Source organism: Elephas maximus, chromosome 12 (genome assembly GCF_024166365.1).
Source record: "Elephas maximus indicus isolate mEleMax1 chromosome 12, mEleMax1 primary haplotype, whole genome shotgun sequence".
In the NCBI taxonomy this organism is placed as follows: Eukaryota; Metazoa; Chordata; class Mammalia; order Proboscidea; family Elephantidae; genus Elephas; species Elephas maximus.
The window spans coordinates 58,821,256-58,838,099 of record NC_064830.1 but is presented as its reverse complement, the minus strand read 5'-3'; the positions used below and the strand labels follow the sequence as shown (position 1 = coordinate 58,838,099).

Sequence of the window (16,844 nt, the reverse complement as noted above, 5' to 3'; positions counted from 1 at the left end):
GCAGATCGCCTGGGAGGGGCAGGGGTAGCAATAGGGTCCCACTGGTGGAACGCGGTCCTTTTGGGGATGTTACACACCTCTGTTGATGCACCAGAGCCCAGTGAGCCCTGCGCATTGTGTGGTGAGTCATGAGGGCTGAATGTATCCTGAGACAGCCGTGCACTGTGTGTGGTGTGTCATGAAGGTGTGAGTGTGTCCTGGGAGAGCCGTGCACTCTGTGGTGAGTCGTGAGGGTGTGTGCATGTCCTGGGACAGCCATGCACTGTGTATGGTGAGTCGTGAGAGGTGTGCCCTGGGACAGCTTGTGTACTCTGTGTGTTGAGTCGTGATGGGTGAGTGTATCCTGGGACAGCTGTGCACTCTGTGTGGTGAGTCGTGAGGGTGTGAGTGTTTCCTGGGACAGCCGTGCACTCTATGGTGAGTCATGAGGGTGTGAGTGTGTCCTGGGACAGCCATGGGCATTGAGTGGTGAGTCGTGAGGAGTGTGTCCTGGGACAGCCATGCACGTTGCGTGGTGAGTCATGAGGGTGTGAGTATGTCCTGCACAGCCATGTACTGTGTGGTGAGTTGTAAAGGTGTGAGTGTATTCTGGGATGGCCGTGCACTCTGTGTGGTGAGTAGTAAAGGCGTGAGTGTCCTGGAACAGCCGTACTCTCTGTGTGGTGAGTTGTGACCATGTCCTGGGACAGCCGTGCGCGTAGCACGGTGAGTTGTGAGGGTGTGAGAGTGTCCTGGGACAGCCATGCACATGGTGTGGTGAGTCATGAAGGGTAAGCGTGTCCTGGGACAGCTGTGCACATGGCGTGGTGAGTCGTGACGGTGTGTGTCCCGGAGAGCCGTGCGCTCTTGTGGTGAGTCGTGAGGGGTGAGTGTGTCCTGGGACAGCTGTGTGCATGGCATGGTGATTCCTGAGGGGTGAGCGTGTCCTGGGACAGCCGTGCGCATTGCGTGGTGAGTCGTGAGGGCATAAGTGTGTCCTGGACAGCCGTGGACATGGCATGGTGAGTCATGAGGGTGTGAGTATATCCTGGGAAGCTGCGAAACCAGCTCCTTCATGGCTGGAGTCAGACCCCCCCAAGGAGAGTGTAGCAATACAGAATCAGCAGCAAGGACCCTCACCCTCACCTAGCAGGTCGGCCCCCTCGTCCACATCCCCGATGACCTCTGACCCGGCAGTTGACAGCTCGTGGTACAGGGAGTCGGTGTTGATGCCGAAAGCCTTGTTCACAATGCCCTGGGTGGGGCTGGTGGGAGGATGCATGGGAGGCAGTCAGAGGGCAGTGCCCACCTGTGCTGTCCAGATCCTCCAAGCCCCAAGACCACTGCTCTGCAGGCCAGCACCGCTCTGCAGCATCAGGCATGAGTAGGACAACGGGGTAAGCCCCCAATTGTCTCCCCTGAGCAGTGGGAGGGGTGCCTGGGGCCTCTCTACCCGGGGACCCTCTCCACCTGGGAACCCTGTCCACCCACGGACACTGTCCACTCAGGGACCCTTCTCCACCTGGGGACCCTGTCCACCCAGGGACCCGGGGACCCTCTCCACCTGGGGATGTGAGGATGTGGGTTGAGCACACCTGTTGCTGGTGCGGTCCAGGCGTGGCTCTTGACACATGTCGAGCTCTGGGGTAGAGTCTAAGATGTCCTGGACGTCAGACCACTCATCACTGCTGCCCATCCCTGGGGGAACAGCAGAGTGGGGTTGGGGTGCCAGTGGTTTCTCTCCACCACCACAGTCACCCCGTGATGGCCTCTGCTGGGGGGTCATCATAAAGGGCCATCCTGTGCAGCTAGGTGGACGGAGCAGCCCAGGCCCGCAGGAGGGGATAGAGGCATGGGCCCAGTCTGACAGGACACTTGGCAGTGGCCCATCTTTCCTGCCCTGCACAGGTGGCTACCCTGAGGCCAACAACAATGGCCACCAGCAGGGAAGTGGGGGCAGGGTGGTTGGCAGAGTGGCGCACCTATGCTGACATTGCGCATCTCCTGTGTGACCTGCACCTCCATGTTGCGGCTGTTACGCTTCTCACGAGCCCGCTTTCCATTCTTGGTGCCACTGCTGTAGTCCCCCAGGGGCTGCAGGCTGTCGTTGAGGGGTGTGACCACAGCCGAGGGCACCGAGGATGTGGGCGTGTTGGACTTGGTGCCAGTGGTGCTGGGTGTGGTGGCTGCAGAAGACTGGCCTGACTCGGACATCTCGTCATGGGGACACTGGGACAAGCACAGGGAGGGTGTGTCATGGTGTCTCCCCACTATAGGCCAGTCTGGCCATGCGAGGCCACATGGGGTGTCACGGCCACCCCCATCTGAGGCCCTGTCACCCAGCATCCTTGCCACTTGCAAAAGAACAGTCTGGAAGGGACCAGGGGATGCCTCTGGTGCCCACCAGGCCAACCCCTGGGGTCTGATCACTCTGTGGCTGAGGGGAGACTCTGCGGCTTGTCTGGCTTTCTGGAAGCAGCTACCACTGGACTTCAATGGGTTGGAACTTGGCTTTCAGCTGGCACAATCCCACAGACAGGAGGACGATGCACAGTGTGATGGAGGCCACATGGCAGGGCAGGGCAGGGCGGCCTCTACTGCCATTGCTGTCAGGCACAGCCACCGCCCAGGCAGGCAGCAGCCGCCTGGTGTCTGACCGACCATCACAATGCCATGCCGACCCACAGGCTCCCCATCACCCCTGAGGATGCCTGGCTCTGCCCCCGTCACCCGCGCAGGGGAGACACTGAGGGGTGAGGCTTTCAGTGCCAGCCCTGACAATCACAGAACTACAATTACAGAAGGGGGTGCCACTGAAATGTCCTGGGGGCACGGCCACGATTGCTACAACAGCGTCACCTGAGATGTCACCAGGAGAAGCCATGCTCTCTGAATAACCCGTGGGTCTCCTCCTAGGGTCCCTTTTAAGGGAAGCCCTGGCCTGCCTCATGCACAGCTCCTGGCACTCTTCTGTTGGCACCAGTCAGTGCAGCTCACCCCCAGGCAGCCTTGGGCGCGGTCGCTTTCACCCACCCTCCCCACCCTTCTTGGTGCCGAGAGAGGCCAGCAGGAAAAGCCCAGCAGAAAAACACCGATCCTTCCCCAGAGAGGACATGGGGGCCTCTCAAACACACATCCAGGACAGACAGCTGCATGGAGGCCACACTTTGGGAGACTTCCCAACGGTGGGGATGCATATCCGGGGCAGGAGGGGTTGAGGAGGGCAGCTGGTCCTTCTCTAAAGCTGGGTAAACGCTGGATCACATGCACGTGCTGTCATTGAGAGGGTGATAGGGACTATCCAGGTGACAGATGGGGCTCCCGGAATGCGTCCAGACCCAGGAGACAGTGCTGGCTCCAAGTGAGGCCTGTGGCAGCTCCCCATCTGGTCACCACTACACTCCAAGCAGAGACACCCTTGTACTGGGCAGGGGCTATACCTTTGGAAGGTGGGGTCTGGCTCCATTCATGAGCTAAGAGACCTCGCTCCCAAGAGCCCCAAAACTCAGAGCCTGCTCTATAGCAGGCTTTCTGCCAGTGACTGTGCCCCAGGGGATACTTGGCAACATTTGGGTTTGGTTGTCACAATTTGGGGAGAAGTCTACCTGCACATGGTGGGCAAAGGTCAGGGAGGCAGTTAAGCATACTGCAGCACCAGGACGGCCCCAGAGGATGACCGCCCGGTGTCGCAGGGCCAAGGTGGAGAGACTCACTCAGAGCCTACTCCTCGCTTCCTGGCAAGGGGCTTTGCATAAACGTTTGTGTTTGGATTTGCGTTCAACAGCTTATGCCCAATTCGAGAGGGAAAAAAACCCTTTCCTCATCATGTCTAAGACCAAAGCTGAGTCAGGTGCACGTCACCTACACTCCATGTCACATCTTGGTGGTGAAATGCCTGAACTTCCTTTGCCTGACCCCAAGTTGCTGATGGGGCCTCTGCTGCCACATGAGGGGGTATAGGAGACCAGATGACTGGGGCTGCTAAGTAAACAGGCGGCCCATACCTGGTGGAGTGGATGGCTTCTGGACCTTCCCAATGGCTACATCCCCTAGCCAGCTACAGATGTACAGGCTGGGAGTTGTGGGTGCCAGATGGGCCTGGGGTACCTAGGAATAACCACCTGGACCTCTGCAGTATGACCATGCTGCCCCTGGCCCCCCTAGTGCTATTGTCCTACAGGGCCACCACTTACCCATGGGACACTCCCCCTGGCCACAACTTACCTACTGGCAAACCTCTCAACCTGCTAAACATCAACCGGGAGCAGTGACCTCCAAATGCAAAGAACCCAAACTCTTAGCGTCATTCCTCACCATGAGTAGCCACAACTGTTTGGTTAAAACACTGAAAATACAGTATATAGAAACAAAACAAAACAAAACAAAAAAGAACAATAAATAACAAAAAATTAAGAAATTAGAAAAACTTTAAAACTTAGGGCATGAAATAAAAACTTAAACGTAATTATTGAAAAAAAATCAAATGAAACAGGTGAACTAAAACATAAAACACTGTGGCTTATTAAGAGGAAGACAAGATAGGGGAAGAGAGAGGGAGGAGGTCATGAGCAGAAAAGCCAGCTCACATGGGGGTGTCAGAAGGGTGGGTTGAGACCCAGGGGAGGCTGGGGTGGGCTCCCTGCTGCTTCCTGTTGCTCATGTGGGTTAAAGTGCTTCCACAGCAGACCCAGCTCCTAGGCTTGTTTGAGTGAGCGTGTGTGAGCAAGTGCATGCGAGTGTGAGTGTGTGAGCGTGTGTGTGAGCATGTGCGTGCTCACATGTGAATATGGGTGCTCGAGCATGTGTGTGAGGAAGCACATGTAAGCATGAGTGCGTGTGAGCAAGTACGTATGAGCATGAGTGGATTGTTAGTGTGTGTGTGTATGATTGAATGCCTGTGAGCCATTAGCCTCAGATGACAGAACTGGGCCAACGGCCCACGAGCACTGGCTCCCACAGGCCCCCCGCCTTCTGCCCAGTCCCCAAATCCTGGAGTGATATCTGATAACTGGTGGTCAAGTGGCCGGAATGGCCGCAGAATGCATGCCCACAGAACAAGCAGAAGGGCCACTTTCTAACAGAGTTGCAACCTGGCAGGACCCTCCATGGGCAAGCAAGACACTCCGAGGCTGAAGGACAGTCATGCACGAAGGGCGGCAGGACAGAAGCTTCCAGAGAACCTCCCAACCCTACATCTTACCAGCCCCGGCTTCCTACAGCATGTGCTGTAGCCACCACAGGAACCCAGCAGACCCTGGGCCCCCCACCCCTGGGACAGCATGCTCCCCCAGCCCTGCCTTCTTCTGGTCCACTACACCCCCCATTCTGGGAGCACCCATCAGCAGTGTGCACCTATGGGTTTCACCCATTCAAGCTCAGAGACAGAGAAGCTGTCATCATGGAAAAGCAGACAGGGCAGATGAGAGAAGAGGAGGAATTCCCTGCCTCTGACTCCCCAGTTCTCTAGGAATTCAACCTCCTAGGAAGGCAGGGTGGCTGGTCTGCAGGGCCACACACCCCGGGCTGGGCCTGGCTGAGGACATTGCATTTTGGAGTGTAGTTCGGTGATGGGTGCCCTGGTTGCAGGGAACACCGCCTGGACGAGAAGGCGCCCCATGCAGGGATGTTGGTCCTGCGGCTCCCACACCTGGATGCTGGCCGGCTCCTCTCTCCCTGCCCACCTTGGGCAAAGGGCATGTGTGGAGCTAGCCTGCCTGGATGAGCAAGGGAAGCCGGCGACAGGGGAGCCCCTCGCCCATGGCATAGCTACGAAACCTGGTAGCTGGAGCTGGCTGGCAGCTGGCTGCGGTCACTCGGGTGCCAGTGGTCCGCTGCAGGCGTGAGCTTGCCCCCCATCTGTGCACGTACCATGCCATCGGTCAGGGGGAAGACATTCAGAGAGGTGGGGCGCTCCTTCCTGCTGGGGTGCGGGAGAGAGAGGAAGTGGACATTAGATGGAAGGGACAGTCCCAGCCCTTCCTGGTTGTGTGGACACCTGCTCTGCACAGCCCACAGCTCTCATGATGCCCAGATATGAGCTGTGCCCCGCCAGCTCAGGCAGTGTGGGCAGCTGAGGGGCGAGCATGGCCCTCCAGCTGGGTGCCAACACCCCCCTGGCCACTCCTACCCCAGCACCCCCAGCCTACCCCTGCCCTCACTGGGAGGAAGGCTCACGGCCAAAGGTGGACCTCTGCTGTGGCATGCAGCACACATCACCGCCTCTGTGTTTTGGTCTGTAATTGTGATTTGTGTCCATTTTAAACAGGAACCTGCAGTGTAGCAGCAACTCCACAGCTGTGACAAGGGGCTTTCGGCACCATGGCTGCCCAGCCCACTCCTCCTATAGAACTTGCACAAGGACAAGGGCTCCTACGCAGCCCAACCAGCCCCTCTTAACATGCTCCTGAAGTGAGAAGATGGCAGGCCCCTCACAGAGCTGGGAGGATGGTATGACGACTGGGGGCCAAGTGAGGCAGGCGGACGGCTTCACAGAGCATGGTTCTGGGTGGGGGTCTCTCAGTCTGGGGATATCAGCCAGGCTTCGATGGTGAAGGCAGAGGACCAGGAGGGACTGTACATTGTCACCATCCTTTTCTGGACAATGTCCCTCCTGCATGGTGAGGGTCCCGGGCCTGGAGCCACCACCAGTTCAGGCGTTAACCACAGTGGAGAAAGAACCCGTAGCGCAGTGTGTGGGCGAGGGTCTCGCTCCCACTGCCTGAGGATCAGTTGTGCCTTTCAGCAGAGGAGACAGGGCTTCAAGGGAGCCTCATCCTCTGCGTGTCCTCTTTGGGGAGTATTCTGTGAGGGTCCTCTGTGGGGTTCTTTGTGGGGGGCCTTCTGGGGGGGTTCTTTGTGGAGTGTCCTCTATGGGGGTCCTCCATGAGGTGCTCAGCATGGCTTGTCACCCATGATAGGGGAAGGGCTGCTCTTGAACATTTCTTAGCCCTTCACTTTTTTTTAAGATAGATGAAGACGTGAAATAACCTCAGTAACATACCATGAAGCCTGTGTGATAAAGCTTGATAGACTTTTTTTAACCTCCCACACTCCCCCTTCCCATTCTCTGGTAACCACACACCTTACATCTTGATGGATTCGCCTGTTCTAAATATTTCATGTAGGGGAGCATCATGCAATGTTTGTCCTTCTATGACTGACTTATTTTACTCAGCACAGTGTTTTCAAGGTTCGTCCATTTTGTAGCATGTATCAGTACTTCATTTCTCTTTAAGGCTGAATACTATTTTGTTGTGTGGACAGACCACGCTGTGTTTATCCATTCATCTGTTAATGGGCACTTGGATCGTTTCCACCTTTTCACAATTGTGAACAGTGTTGCAGTGAACACTGGGGTGCACTTATCTGTTTGCATTCTAGCTGTCAAGTACCTTGGGTACATACCCAGGAGTGGAATTGCTGGGTCACTCTATGTCTAACTTTTTCAGGAATTGCTAGACTAGTCTCCACAGCGGCTACCCCATTTTACATTCCCCCCAGCCATGCACGAGGATTCCGATTTCCCCACATCCTCGCTGATCAGCCCTGCACTTTGAGGACTTGAAGATGCTCAGGCCCTAGGAGAGACATAAGGTCCGAAGGTTCCAAATCTGCTGATGATGCCAGGCCTCACTGTCTGAGCCCCACCTGAGTTATTCTCCAAATAAGTCAGGGTGCCTATAGCAGCCCACCCCAAAAGTAGACAAGGCCTGCTGGGGAGGTGAGCATAGCAAGCTGCACCAAGACACAGGCAGACAGGTCCAGCCCAGGCTTCCTGTGCCCACAGTCCTCCGATAGGGCTCCTGGTTCCTGCCTGGGAAACACTCTCCTACTGTACACATGACCTTAGGCGAAGCACACCTCACGGGCTGAGACCTAAAACAGACGCAACTGCACAGACGTGGCCTGCAGGGTGACAGCAGGCACAAAGAGGTCTCGAGTCAGGACGGGAGAAGGCGTGCGTGTGGCTGACAAGCCACGTGGGGAGGAGCCAGCCCTCCTCGCCTGGGATCTTTGCACCCAGAAGTCCTGCTTCCTCTGCTCCTCCCCAAGACCGCCGTGGGCTGTGCCCAGACTGTGGAAGGGTCCCACGCTCCGTGGATCCCTCGGACGGTGCAGGCTCTGCCCTTTCCCATGACAAGAAGTGGCAGCGGGTGACGCCCTTGCTCTGGTCACATGCTCGGGAGTGGCGCACCGTGACAGCCACTCAGGTTTGTCTGGGGTCACAGAGACGGCCTTGACCCCAGGCAGGAGCCCACCCGGAGGCGAGCTTGGTGCACTGCAGCTTGGCAGCAGGACTTGCCCTGATTTCTTTCTGATCTGCAGAGAGGGTGGTATTGGGTGGGTGACAGGCAGGATGCCATGTCCAGGCTGGGGATGTGCAGGGAGCTCCTGTGCCGGCACCCCATTTGGTCGTTGTGCTGGAGGCCTGACCAGGCAACTACCGCCTAATGCCACAGGCTCATAAATGCAACTTCTGGTCTACCATGTCAGCCACAGAAAACACAAGCCTGGGGGGACGCATGGGGAGCAACTGTGTGTACACATAAGCCCCCTCAGCTGTCCTCCTCCCACCACGGGCAATCAGAGACCCAGAGGCCCCCATGAGGAGCAGACCCCAGGTTTACCTTTTCCTCCATGACTGGTGAGGACTGCGGGGTGGGATGTGGCAGCAGGGCCCAGTGGGACAGCACAGGAAGCAAGATGAGAAAACACCATTAAAGACAAAGGCAGAGCTCACGTCTGCTCGTGTGCGCGCACAGAGAAACAGGCATGCAGTGATGTCTGCACCACCCGCTGTGTCAACAGACAGATGTGAAAGCACAATGACAATGACCACACAGCAAACATGACTCAGCCCTCTGAGCTTCAGCACATGGTCAGCATGTTACCCACACTCAGTGCAGGAGGGGGACGAGGGCAAGCTCGCAATCAACACAGGCACACAGGGCAACAAAGCACACGCCACAGCCACACACAAGGACACAGCACACGCCACAGCCACACATGGGGACACAGCGCACACTGCTGTCACACACGGGGACAGAGCACACACCACAGTCACACATGAGGACACAGCACATGCTACAGTCACACACAGGGACAGAGCATACTTCACAGTCACACACACGGACACAGTGCACGCTGCGGCCACACACAGGAACATAGCGTACGCCGTGGCCACACATGGGGACACAGCCATGCCGCAGCTACACGTTGGGATGGAGGGCATGCCCCTCACACCAAGGTCTGCAGGGCACTCTGAGTAGGTGTGAGCTCGCATGGACCCTCACTCCATGACACACAGAACATAGTGCCCAGCCAGCAGTGGAGGAAAAGCCCAGCCCTGCTCAGCACCCAGGACTAGGGCCCTTGTGGGAAGCCGGGGAGCCTGACTCCAGGACAGATGTCACATGTGCCCTCCAGGGGACCAAGGGCTTCTGGCAGAGGGTAGAGGTGTCCTTCCCCCTGCCCCAACGTCCTGAGGCCTAAAGAACCCAACACCAATGCAAAGAGAGAAGCTCGTTTCCCTGCTGCACGTCCGTCATTCAGAAATGCAGTTCAGGCTGGCCCCAGACACGCAGGTGGACCAGGAGACTGTATTCGCAGCATCGCTGCAGCAGCCATGGGGTCTCTCCGTGCCCTCTGCCTGGGCAGTGATGGAGGGAGGTGCATGCACGGGGCTCCACATAGAGCCGACACTCTGGCCTGTCCCAGGAGCCTGCTCTGCACCAAGGCCTAGACAGTAGACACTGCAGCCAGCAGCGTCTGACTCTGGCTGAGGCCCAGCACCTGGAGGGTCCTCAGGACGTCTGCTCCAGTGGGATCCCACCCCTGGAGCCTGGGAGTGGCTACTATGACCCAGGATCCTCACTGTCCACAGGCCTGAGCTCGATGCCACAGCATGCTTGCTCCTCTCCCTGGGTGCTGCTGCGTGATCTTCAAGAGGATACTTCCTGGAGGGCTGTCAGGAGGACCGGTGGAAGCCAGGCTGAGACTCTGCATGCCGCAGCCCCTGAGCAGTGGGCCAGCACCCGGTGGTCATCAGCAGAGATCCAGCCCTTGCCAGCCCTATCCCAACCACCTCTGTTCAGCTTCCCGAAGAACAACAGAGACACCCGCACTCTGGGTTAGAGTTCAAGTCCAGTCACTGGCAGAGTGAGGATTTCACTGCGCCAAGGAGAACGCTTCCTGGTGTGTGAGACAGCAGCTTGGAGATCTGTATTTCCCACCTCTTGGTATGTTCCACCGGAAGGGATAACATCTGCACAGGGTTTCACGGCTTACAGCATTTAGTCACATATATGACCTCGCTGAATTCTCGCAGGGATCACACTTTCCTCGAGCAGTGGCCCTCACAGCAAGAAAGCGCCAGAAGTGGTTCCAGGTCCTAACTCCCGCTAGGAAGTCCCTTGCTGCCTTTCCCAGATCCAGCTAGGCCTGTACCTACGTGCTGCCTACATGTATATGTTTTTAAATTAGAGGATCCTCAAGTCCAGGAATATATTCAGTTCACTTGCTACTCCCCAGGAAATAACGGGAAAAGCCAAATCTGACTCTGAATCTTCTTGTTTGTAGACAGAACCCACCTACCAAGAGCTAGGCACAGAAGAAAGGCTTTGCAACCAAAGGGTCTGCATGTGCTATGACTAGAGGTCAGCCATCACAGCCCAGGCTTCAGTAGCGGGAAGGGAGAACCATGGACCAACAGCTGCGCTCCACCTGGGCCCAGGATTCCCACTGCACACCCCTCCTCCCCCAGGAGTCTAAGGACCCAGGCCCGGCCTCCCTGGCACAGGCTCCCACGGGCTAATCCCTCCTCAGTTGCTGCTCCCATGGGGCTGGTCCCCCATTTTATCCTAAGCTGATGGCACAGAATATGGAAAAGGAGCCCGACCTGCAGCCTTCTCCCTTTCCCTGAGCAAAACCAGCCCCAAGCTATGAATGTAGGCAGGGCCCAAGTCTGCCAGCCAGGGTGCAGGGTGAGACCACCCATCTGGTGTCCCTGCCTCACCCCTGTGCGTGCATGGGACACTTCCCGGGCCTTCCTGACTGAGCCAGGGAGGGGGATGCACAGGGAACAGCCAGACAGATCCAGTGCAGTGCACTGTTCTGGGGTCCTAGCAATCCCACACACACCTACCCCAAGCCCCCCTCCTGAGCCACTGGGGGTGGAATGCTCCGGAAAGCCTGATCATCCTCCTGTCCCTTCCCACCCGTACCCTACCCCAGTGACACCTTGCCCACGCACCTCCTCCCGGGCAGGCCACCCTCCGTTTGGCTGTTGGCGCCGACCTGCTGCAGCTTGGCCCTCTCGATGTGCTCCACGTATGTCTGTATCATCTGCGAGAAGGGGGCAGTTAGTTCTCACTGTGACCACACCCTCCCCTGCCTCTGGCTGCTGAGGGCTTTAGACTTGCTATGTCTGGGCAACACGATCCTGGGCTGGTGATGGAGAGCCAGGAAGATCCACTGGGACAGGCTGCCCGGCTCAGAGCAGCATCCTCGCTACTTGCCACAGACTTGGGCCCCGGGCTGCACGTACTTCTGTGTGCCGCTGGTGTAGCGCATTGTACTCCTTCTTCATCTCTGACTCGCGCTCCTCCAGCCGGGAAACTGGAAAACATAACCACACCTGGTCAGCTGTGCATCTCTGCGGGCGTGGGCTGCGGGGGCAGGGATAGTGGGGACTCGGCGAACAGTGGTGACCCTGGCAGTGCCCCTCAGCCCAGTGGGACCACGGTGATGGGATGTATTTGTGTGTGCATGCAAGCTGTCAGCTGAGGCTGCCCTCTGTGGCTCAGACAGATCAGTGGGTTATCAGCCTCAGCAAACTGGCCTCGAAGCCATAGGACAGGGCCAGGCCCACCGTATCAACCTGTTATCCTTCCCTGATTTGATTTTAACTTTTTAGAGGCATGAAGGCACCTGCCATCCGAGGCAACTAGGGAAAGCAGTAAAATAGGTTCCAACTGTTGAAACTTCAAATGATCCACCACCAAACCCACTGCTGTCGAGTCCGATTCATAGCGGCCCTATACGACAGAGTAGAACTGCCCCATAGAGTTTCCAAGGAGCGACTGGCGGATTCGAACTGCCGACCTTTTTATTAGCAGCCATAGCTCTTAACCACTATGCCATCAGGGTTTCCCTTCTAATGATAGAAAACTACAAGTGCCCAGTTTCTTTAAGCAAAAAGACACCTGAAATCTAACACAATGGTTCTCATCAAAATAATAAAAACTGCTCTTCCCCACTCTCCTTGATGGGACCCCCGCTGTCAGCCCTGGGCCCCTTCTGGACACTGGCACACAGCTGAGGCTCACTCAGTGGATCCAGCTTCCAGATCAAGACAGAGCACCCCCCTCGACAGCGTCACAGGACAAAAACCCCAGGTGAGCAATGGGGCGCTTTGTTCTAAAGATCACTAATGGGCCACAGGTTTGTCATTTTTCAGCCAGGCTGCAGTCTTGGAGTGCTATGTGGTTGGAGGGGTCTTACTTATCTCCATGAAGGGTTTGGGGTGGATTACAGGGATACGCAGCCCTGTGCAGCCATAAGACAAGTGGCTAAGGGACACACGGGGAAATAGGACACCACTGGGTTTCCTCTGGGCTCTTCCCGTCAAAGTTCCTCAACGTCTTCCTGTCTGGATCAGATGCACATACAGGCCATGTGCTGCCGCCCTACTTACTCTGGTCGGCATAGTTCCTGGCTTTCAGCTCTAGCTGGCGCGTCTGGAACTCGTAGTGCTCCACCTGGACCTGCAGATCCTTCTTCTCTTGTTCCAAGGCATCTTCAAACTCAATGAACTTCTACACGTGGAAGGACGGGAAAGCAGGTGAGCCTGAGGACACTGGCCAAGAGGCAGCAGCAGACGGCAACCACAGGCGCCTGCTCCAGGCCCATCCGGGGGCCCCAGGCTGTGGGAACTGAGAGGTTCACAGCTTCTCCAAGGCCACAGGACCCATTGGGGAGAGACCAGCGTGTGAGCCTTGCCACTCCACACCCTGGGCGTGTCCCACCATGTCACAATGCCTTTTCCCATGTTATGGAATTGTGTCCTCCAAAAGATACGCTCAAATCCTAACCCTTGTACCTGTGAGCGTGACCTTGTCTGCAAACAGTCTTTGCAGAGGTTATCTATCAGTTTACATGAGGGCACACTGGAGCAGGGTGGGCCCTAATCCAACCTGAGCAGTGTTCTTAAGAAAAGGAAGAGTCACAGAGACACGGAGAGGGAGAGACGAGGACAGCTGCGGCTGCAAGCCAAGGACAGTCTGGCCCTGCTGATACCCTGACTGCAAGCTCCCCGCCCCTAGAACTGTGAGAATCCATTTCTGTTCTTACAAGCCACCCAGTGTGGTGCTTTGTAAAGCAGCCCCAGGAGACTCAGACACGCCCTCTTGAAGCAACCAGGACACTGACAACAGGTGGAGCCTGGGCTTTCCACACAGCACCCCCAGATTAAAGTCTCTAGAACCTTCTGAGCAGTGAGCACCCTAGGACTCTTTGACTCTCTCCCGTCCAAATATCCTAAGAAAGTTTGGGTGGTGGGTGCAGGTTCCAATCAGGGGGCTTCATGGTGTAACATCTGCATAGTCGCCCTTAGAGGGGTGATGTGCAGGCTTGAACACCCTGCTGTTGCCCTCTTAAAATTTTTAATCATTTATGAACAAGGGCCCCCCCATACCATGTAGCTAGTCCTGTTTGCTTTAGAGAAATAGTACTCCTCTGGTAGAGCAGTGGTTAAGGGCCAAAAGGTCAGCAGTTTGAATCAACCAGCCACTCCTTGGAAACCCTATGGGGCAGTTTTACTCCTTCTTGTAGGGTCGCTATGAGCCGGAATTGACTGGCAATGGGTTTTCTCAATATTAAACATCTAAACCAGGTACAGTCTACTTTTCTCTTAGTCTTTGTTTCAATCTGAGGATGCCGTCATTACCGGAATAACTAGCAACACAAACTATTGCTCCTATTCCTTAAAAAAGGGGGTTGGGTCTAGATTTAGGAGTCCCTGGGTGGTAAAAAGGAAACTCTCATGGCATAGTGGTTAAGAGCTACGGCTGCTAACGAAAAGGTCAGCAGTTCGAATCCACCAGGCACTCCTTGGAAACTCTACGGGGCATTTCTACTCTGTCCTTTAGGCACTCTATGAGTTGGAATCGATTCAACAGCAATGGGTTTGGTTTTTGATTTGGTCAGGGTGGTACAAACAGTTAATGTGCAATCTGAAAGGTTGGTGGTTCAAACCCACCCAGAGGTACCTCAGAAGGCCTAGCAACCTACTTCCAAAAAATCAGCCATTGAAAACCCAGTGGAGCAGAGTTCTGTTGTGGCACACATGGGGCCACAGTGAGTCGGAGTTGACTCAATATGCAACTGATTTTTGTTGTTTAGATTTGGAATCTTGACCTTACTTTATAAGTTCTTGAGCAAAATTAACTCATACCAAGTGAAAAGCACTTTGCAAAATAAAAGACACTCCTGAAAGATCTTGGAGAGCCTGGAGGTGGAGGAGTTAGCATTTACCGCCAGCCCCCATTGGTCCAGCAAATGCTGGGCAGATGTAATTCCCCCGACTGCTCTGGGGGGAAGCTACTATCACCTTGGTTTTGCTGATTTGGAAACTGAGGAAAATTATTTAGATACTAAGAAACTGCATTTGTAGGAAGCAGAAACACCAGCTAGGTTCTTTAGAGACAGCTTCTCAGAAGATGGGAAGAAGAAGCTGACCACTGACCTCACATCTGGATGTATGGAAGAGGCAGGTTGGTTTGTGGTGGCCAAGTCTGCGTTTTCTATCACTCCTCCGAGCCCCCACCCAGTTCTCTGTCCCCAGAGATGCTTCCGATAGTGGCTTCTAGAAGGTCTTTGTGCTGGAAGCCACTGGGACTCCTGCCCAAAGGAAGACTCATTCCGAGAAATGGGAGGATGGGAGTCAGCAGGAATGAGAGCACCTCATGTAGGTAAAGTCAAGGGAAATGATACCCGCAGCTAGAAGATGCACACATATTTAGAAGATGCAGAAACAAACATAAGTGGCTTTGTTCACTGTGCAGGGGCCAAAGCTGGCATATGAGGATTACATAGATGGTGACCTTTGTCTGAAATGTGCATAACAAAATTGGGTGATTCTAATTTCCACTGTTTAAAATAAATTGAAACAATGACATAGGTAACAAGCTTTTGTAGAAAAATCAGATGAGTGGAAGAATATTTTTTAAAACTATAATCCTATTATCCAAAGTCAGCTAAAATCCATGTGTTCTTCCAGATTTTTCGGTGTGTATGTATTTGTGAGTGTGTGTGTGTGTGTGTGTGTTGGGCAGATGTGCATTTCTCATACATGTGTGATGTGTTGTATAACCTGCTTTGTTCCCTCATTTGCACTAGAACATCTTTCTGCATCAATAAACTTATTCTACCACTTCCATGTTAAATAGGTATATGCCTAATTAGATAGTAGACAAGAACTATTTTAGGTGAAGGGAAAGACAACACACAATACAGGAAAGGCCAGCACAACTGGTAAACCAAAATCAAAGAAGTTTCCTGAACACAACTGAACACTTCGAAGGCCAGAGTAGCAGGGGCGGGGGTCTGGGGACCATGGTTTCAGGGGACATCTAGATCAACAGGCAAAACAAAATGTACTGAGAAAACATTCTGCATCCCACTTTGGTGAGCAGCCTCTGGGGTCTTAAACGCTAGCAAGCAGCTATCTAAGATGTATCAATTGGTCTCAACTCACCTGGAGCAAAGAAGAATGAAGAACACCAAAGACACAAGGTAATTATGAGCCCAAGAGACAGAAAAGGCCACATAAATCAGAGGCTACATCAGCCTGAGACTAGAAGAACTAGATGGTGCCTGGCCACAACTGATAACTGCCCTGACAGGGAACACAACAGAGAATCCCTGATGGAGCAGGAGAACAGTGGGATGCAGACTTCAAATTCTCATAAAAAGACCAGACTTAATGGTCTGACTGAGACTGGAAGGGCCCTGGAGGTCATGGTCCCCTGACCTTCTGTTAGCCCAAGACTGGAACCATTTCCAAAGCCAACTCTTCAGACAGGGATTGGACTGGACTATAAGACAGAAAATGATACTGGTGAGGAGTGAGGTTCTTGGCCTAAGTAGACACCTGAGACTATGTGGGCAGCTCCTGTCTGGAGGTGAGATAGAAGGCAGAGGGGGACAGGAGCTGGTTGAATGGACTCGGGGAATACAGGGTGGAGAGGAGTGTGCTGTCTCATTAGGGGGAGACCACCTAGAAGTATATAGCAAGGTATATATAAATTTTTGTATGAGAGACTGACTTGATTTGTAAACTTTCACTTAAAGCACAATAAAAAAAACTTGAAAAAAAAAAACCTTAAATAGGTATATACTCCACTGTCAGTGTGTGTGTGTACATGTATGTGCAGGGCAGACATATGATCATTTTGTACACAGTATTTTGTACCCTGCTTTACTGCCTCATTCATATTGGAACATCTTTCTACATCAATAAACTCATTCTACCACTTCCATTTTTAAAAGGTGTGTTGTAATCCGATGTGAGCAGGTATGAGTGTGTGTGTGCATAGTTCACCCAATCAGTCACCATTACTGGACTTCCACATCACTCTGAAATTTTTGCTTTTATTGCGAAGCTGTCTCCGTATCCCCCTCTGCCTGGGGTCCCGGTCACAGGGTTGAGATGACCCTTCAGAAAGGGTGTGTGACTCACAGCCCAGCCGTGACTGTGTTTCCTGTGCACGTTCAGCCTCACCACGTGGAACATACCCATCACTGACCATCTGCCAGATGACAACGGCACATTACTGCGTTAATTCACATTTCCTTCATCACTAGTG

General features: G+C 54.4%; 1 protein-coding gene across 2 annotated transcripts in view; it reads right to left on the bottom strand.

Annotated features, from left to right (window-relative positions):
- Nucleotides 1-16,844, bottom strand: part of MAPK8IP3 (mitogen-activated protein kinase 8 interacting protein 3) — a 50,199-nt gene that overhangs the window by 18,398 nt on the left and 14,957 nt on the right. Inside the window, exons 2-8 of one of the 2 annotated variants that reach the window (XM_049903202.1) lie at nucleotides 12,674-12,794; nucleotides 11,525-11,595; nucleotides 11,231-11,322; nucleotides 5,755-5,899; nucleotides 1,962-2,208; nucleotides 1,575-1,677; nucleotides 1,126-1,244 (exon numbers count right to left, since the gene is read on the bottom strand). In XM_049903202.1, the coding sequence (XP_049759159.1) occupies nucleotides 1,126-1,244; nucleotides 1,575-1,677; nucleotides 1,962-2,208; nucleotides 5,755-5,899; nucleotides 11,231-11,322; nucleotides 11,525-11,595; nucleotides 12,674-12,794 (898 nt within the window). Of the gene's footprint in view, nucleotides 1-1,113; nucleotides 1,245-1,574; nucleotides 1,678-1,961; nucleotides 2,209-5,754; nucleotides 5,900-11,230; nucleotides 11,323-11,524; nucleotides 11,596-12,673; nucleotides 12,795-16,844 lie in introns of both variants that reach the window. The other variant, XM_049903203.1, reaches the window with a different exon arrangement.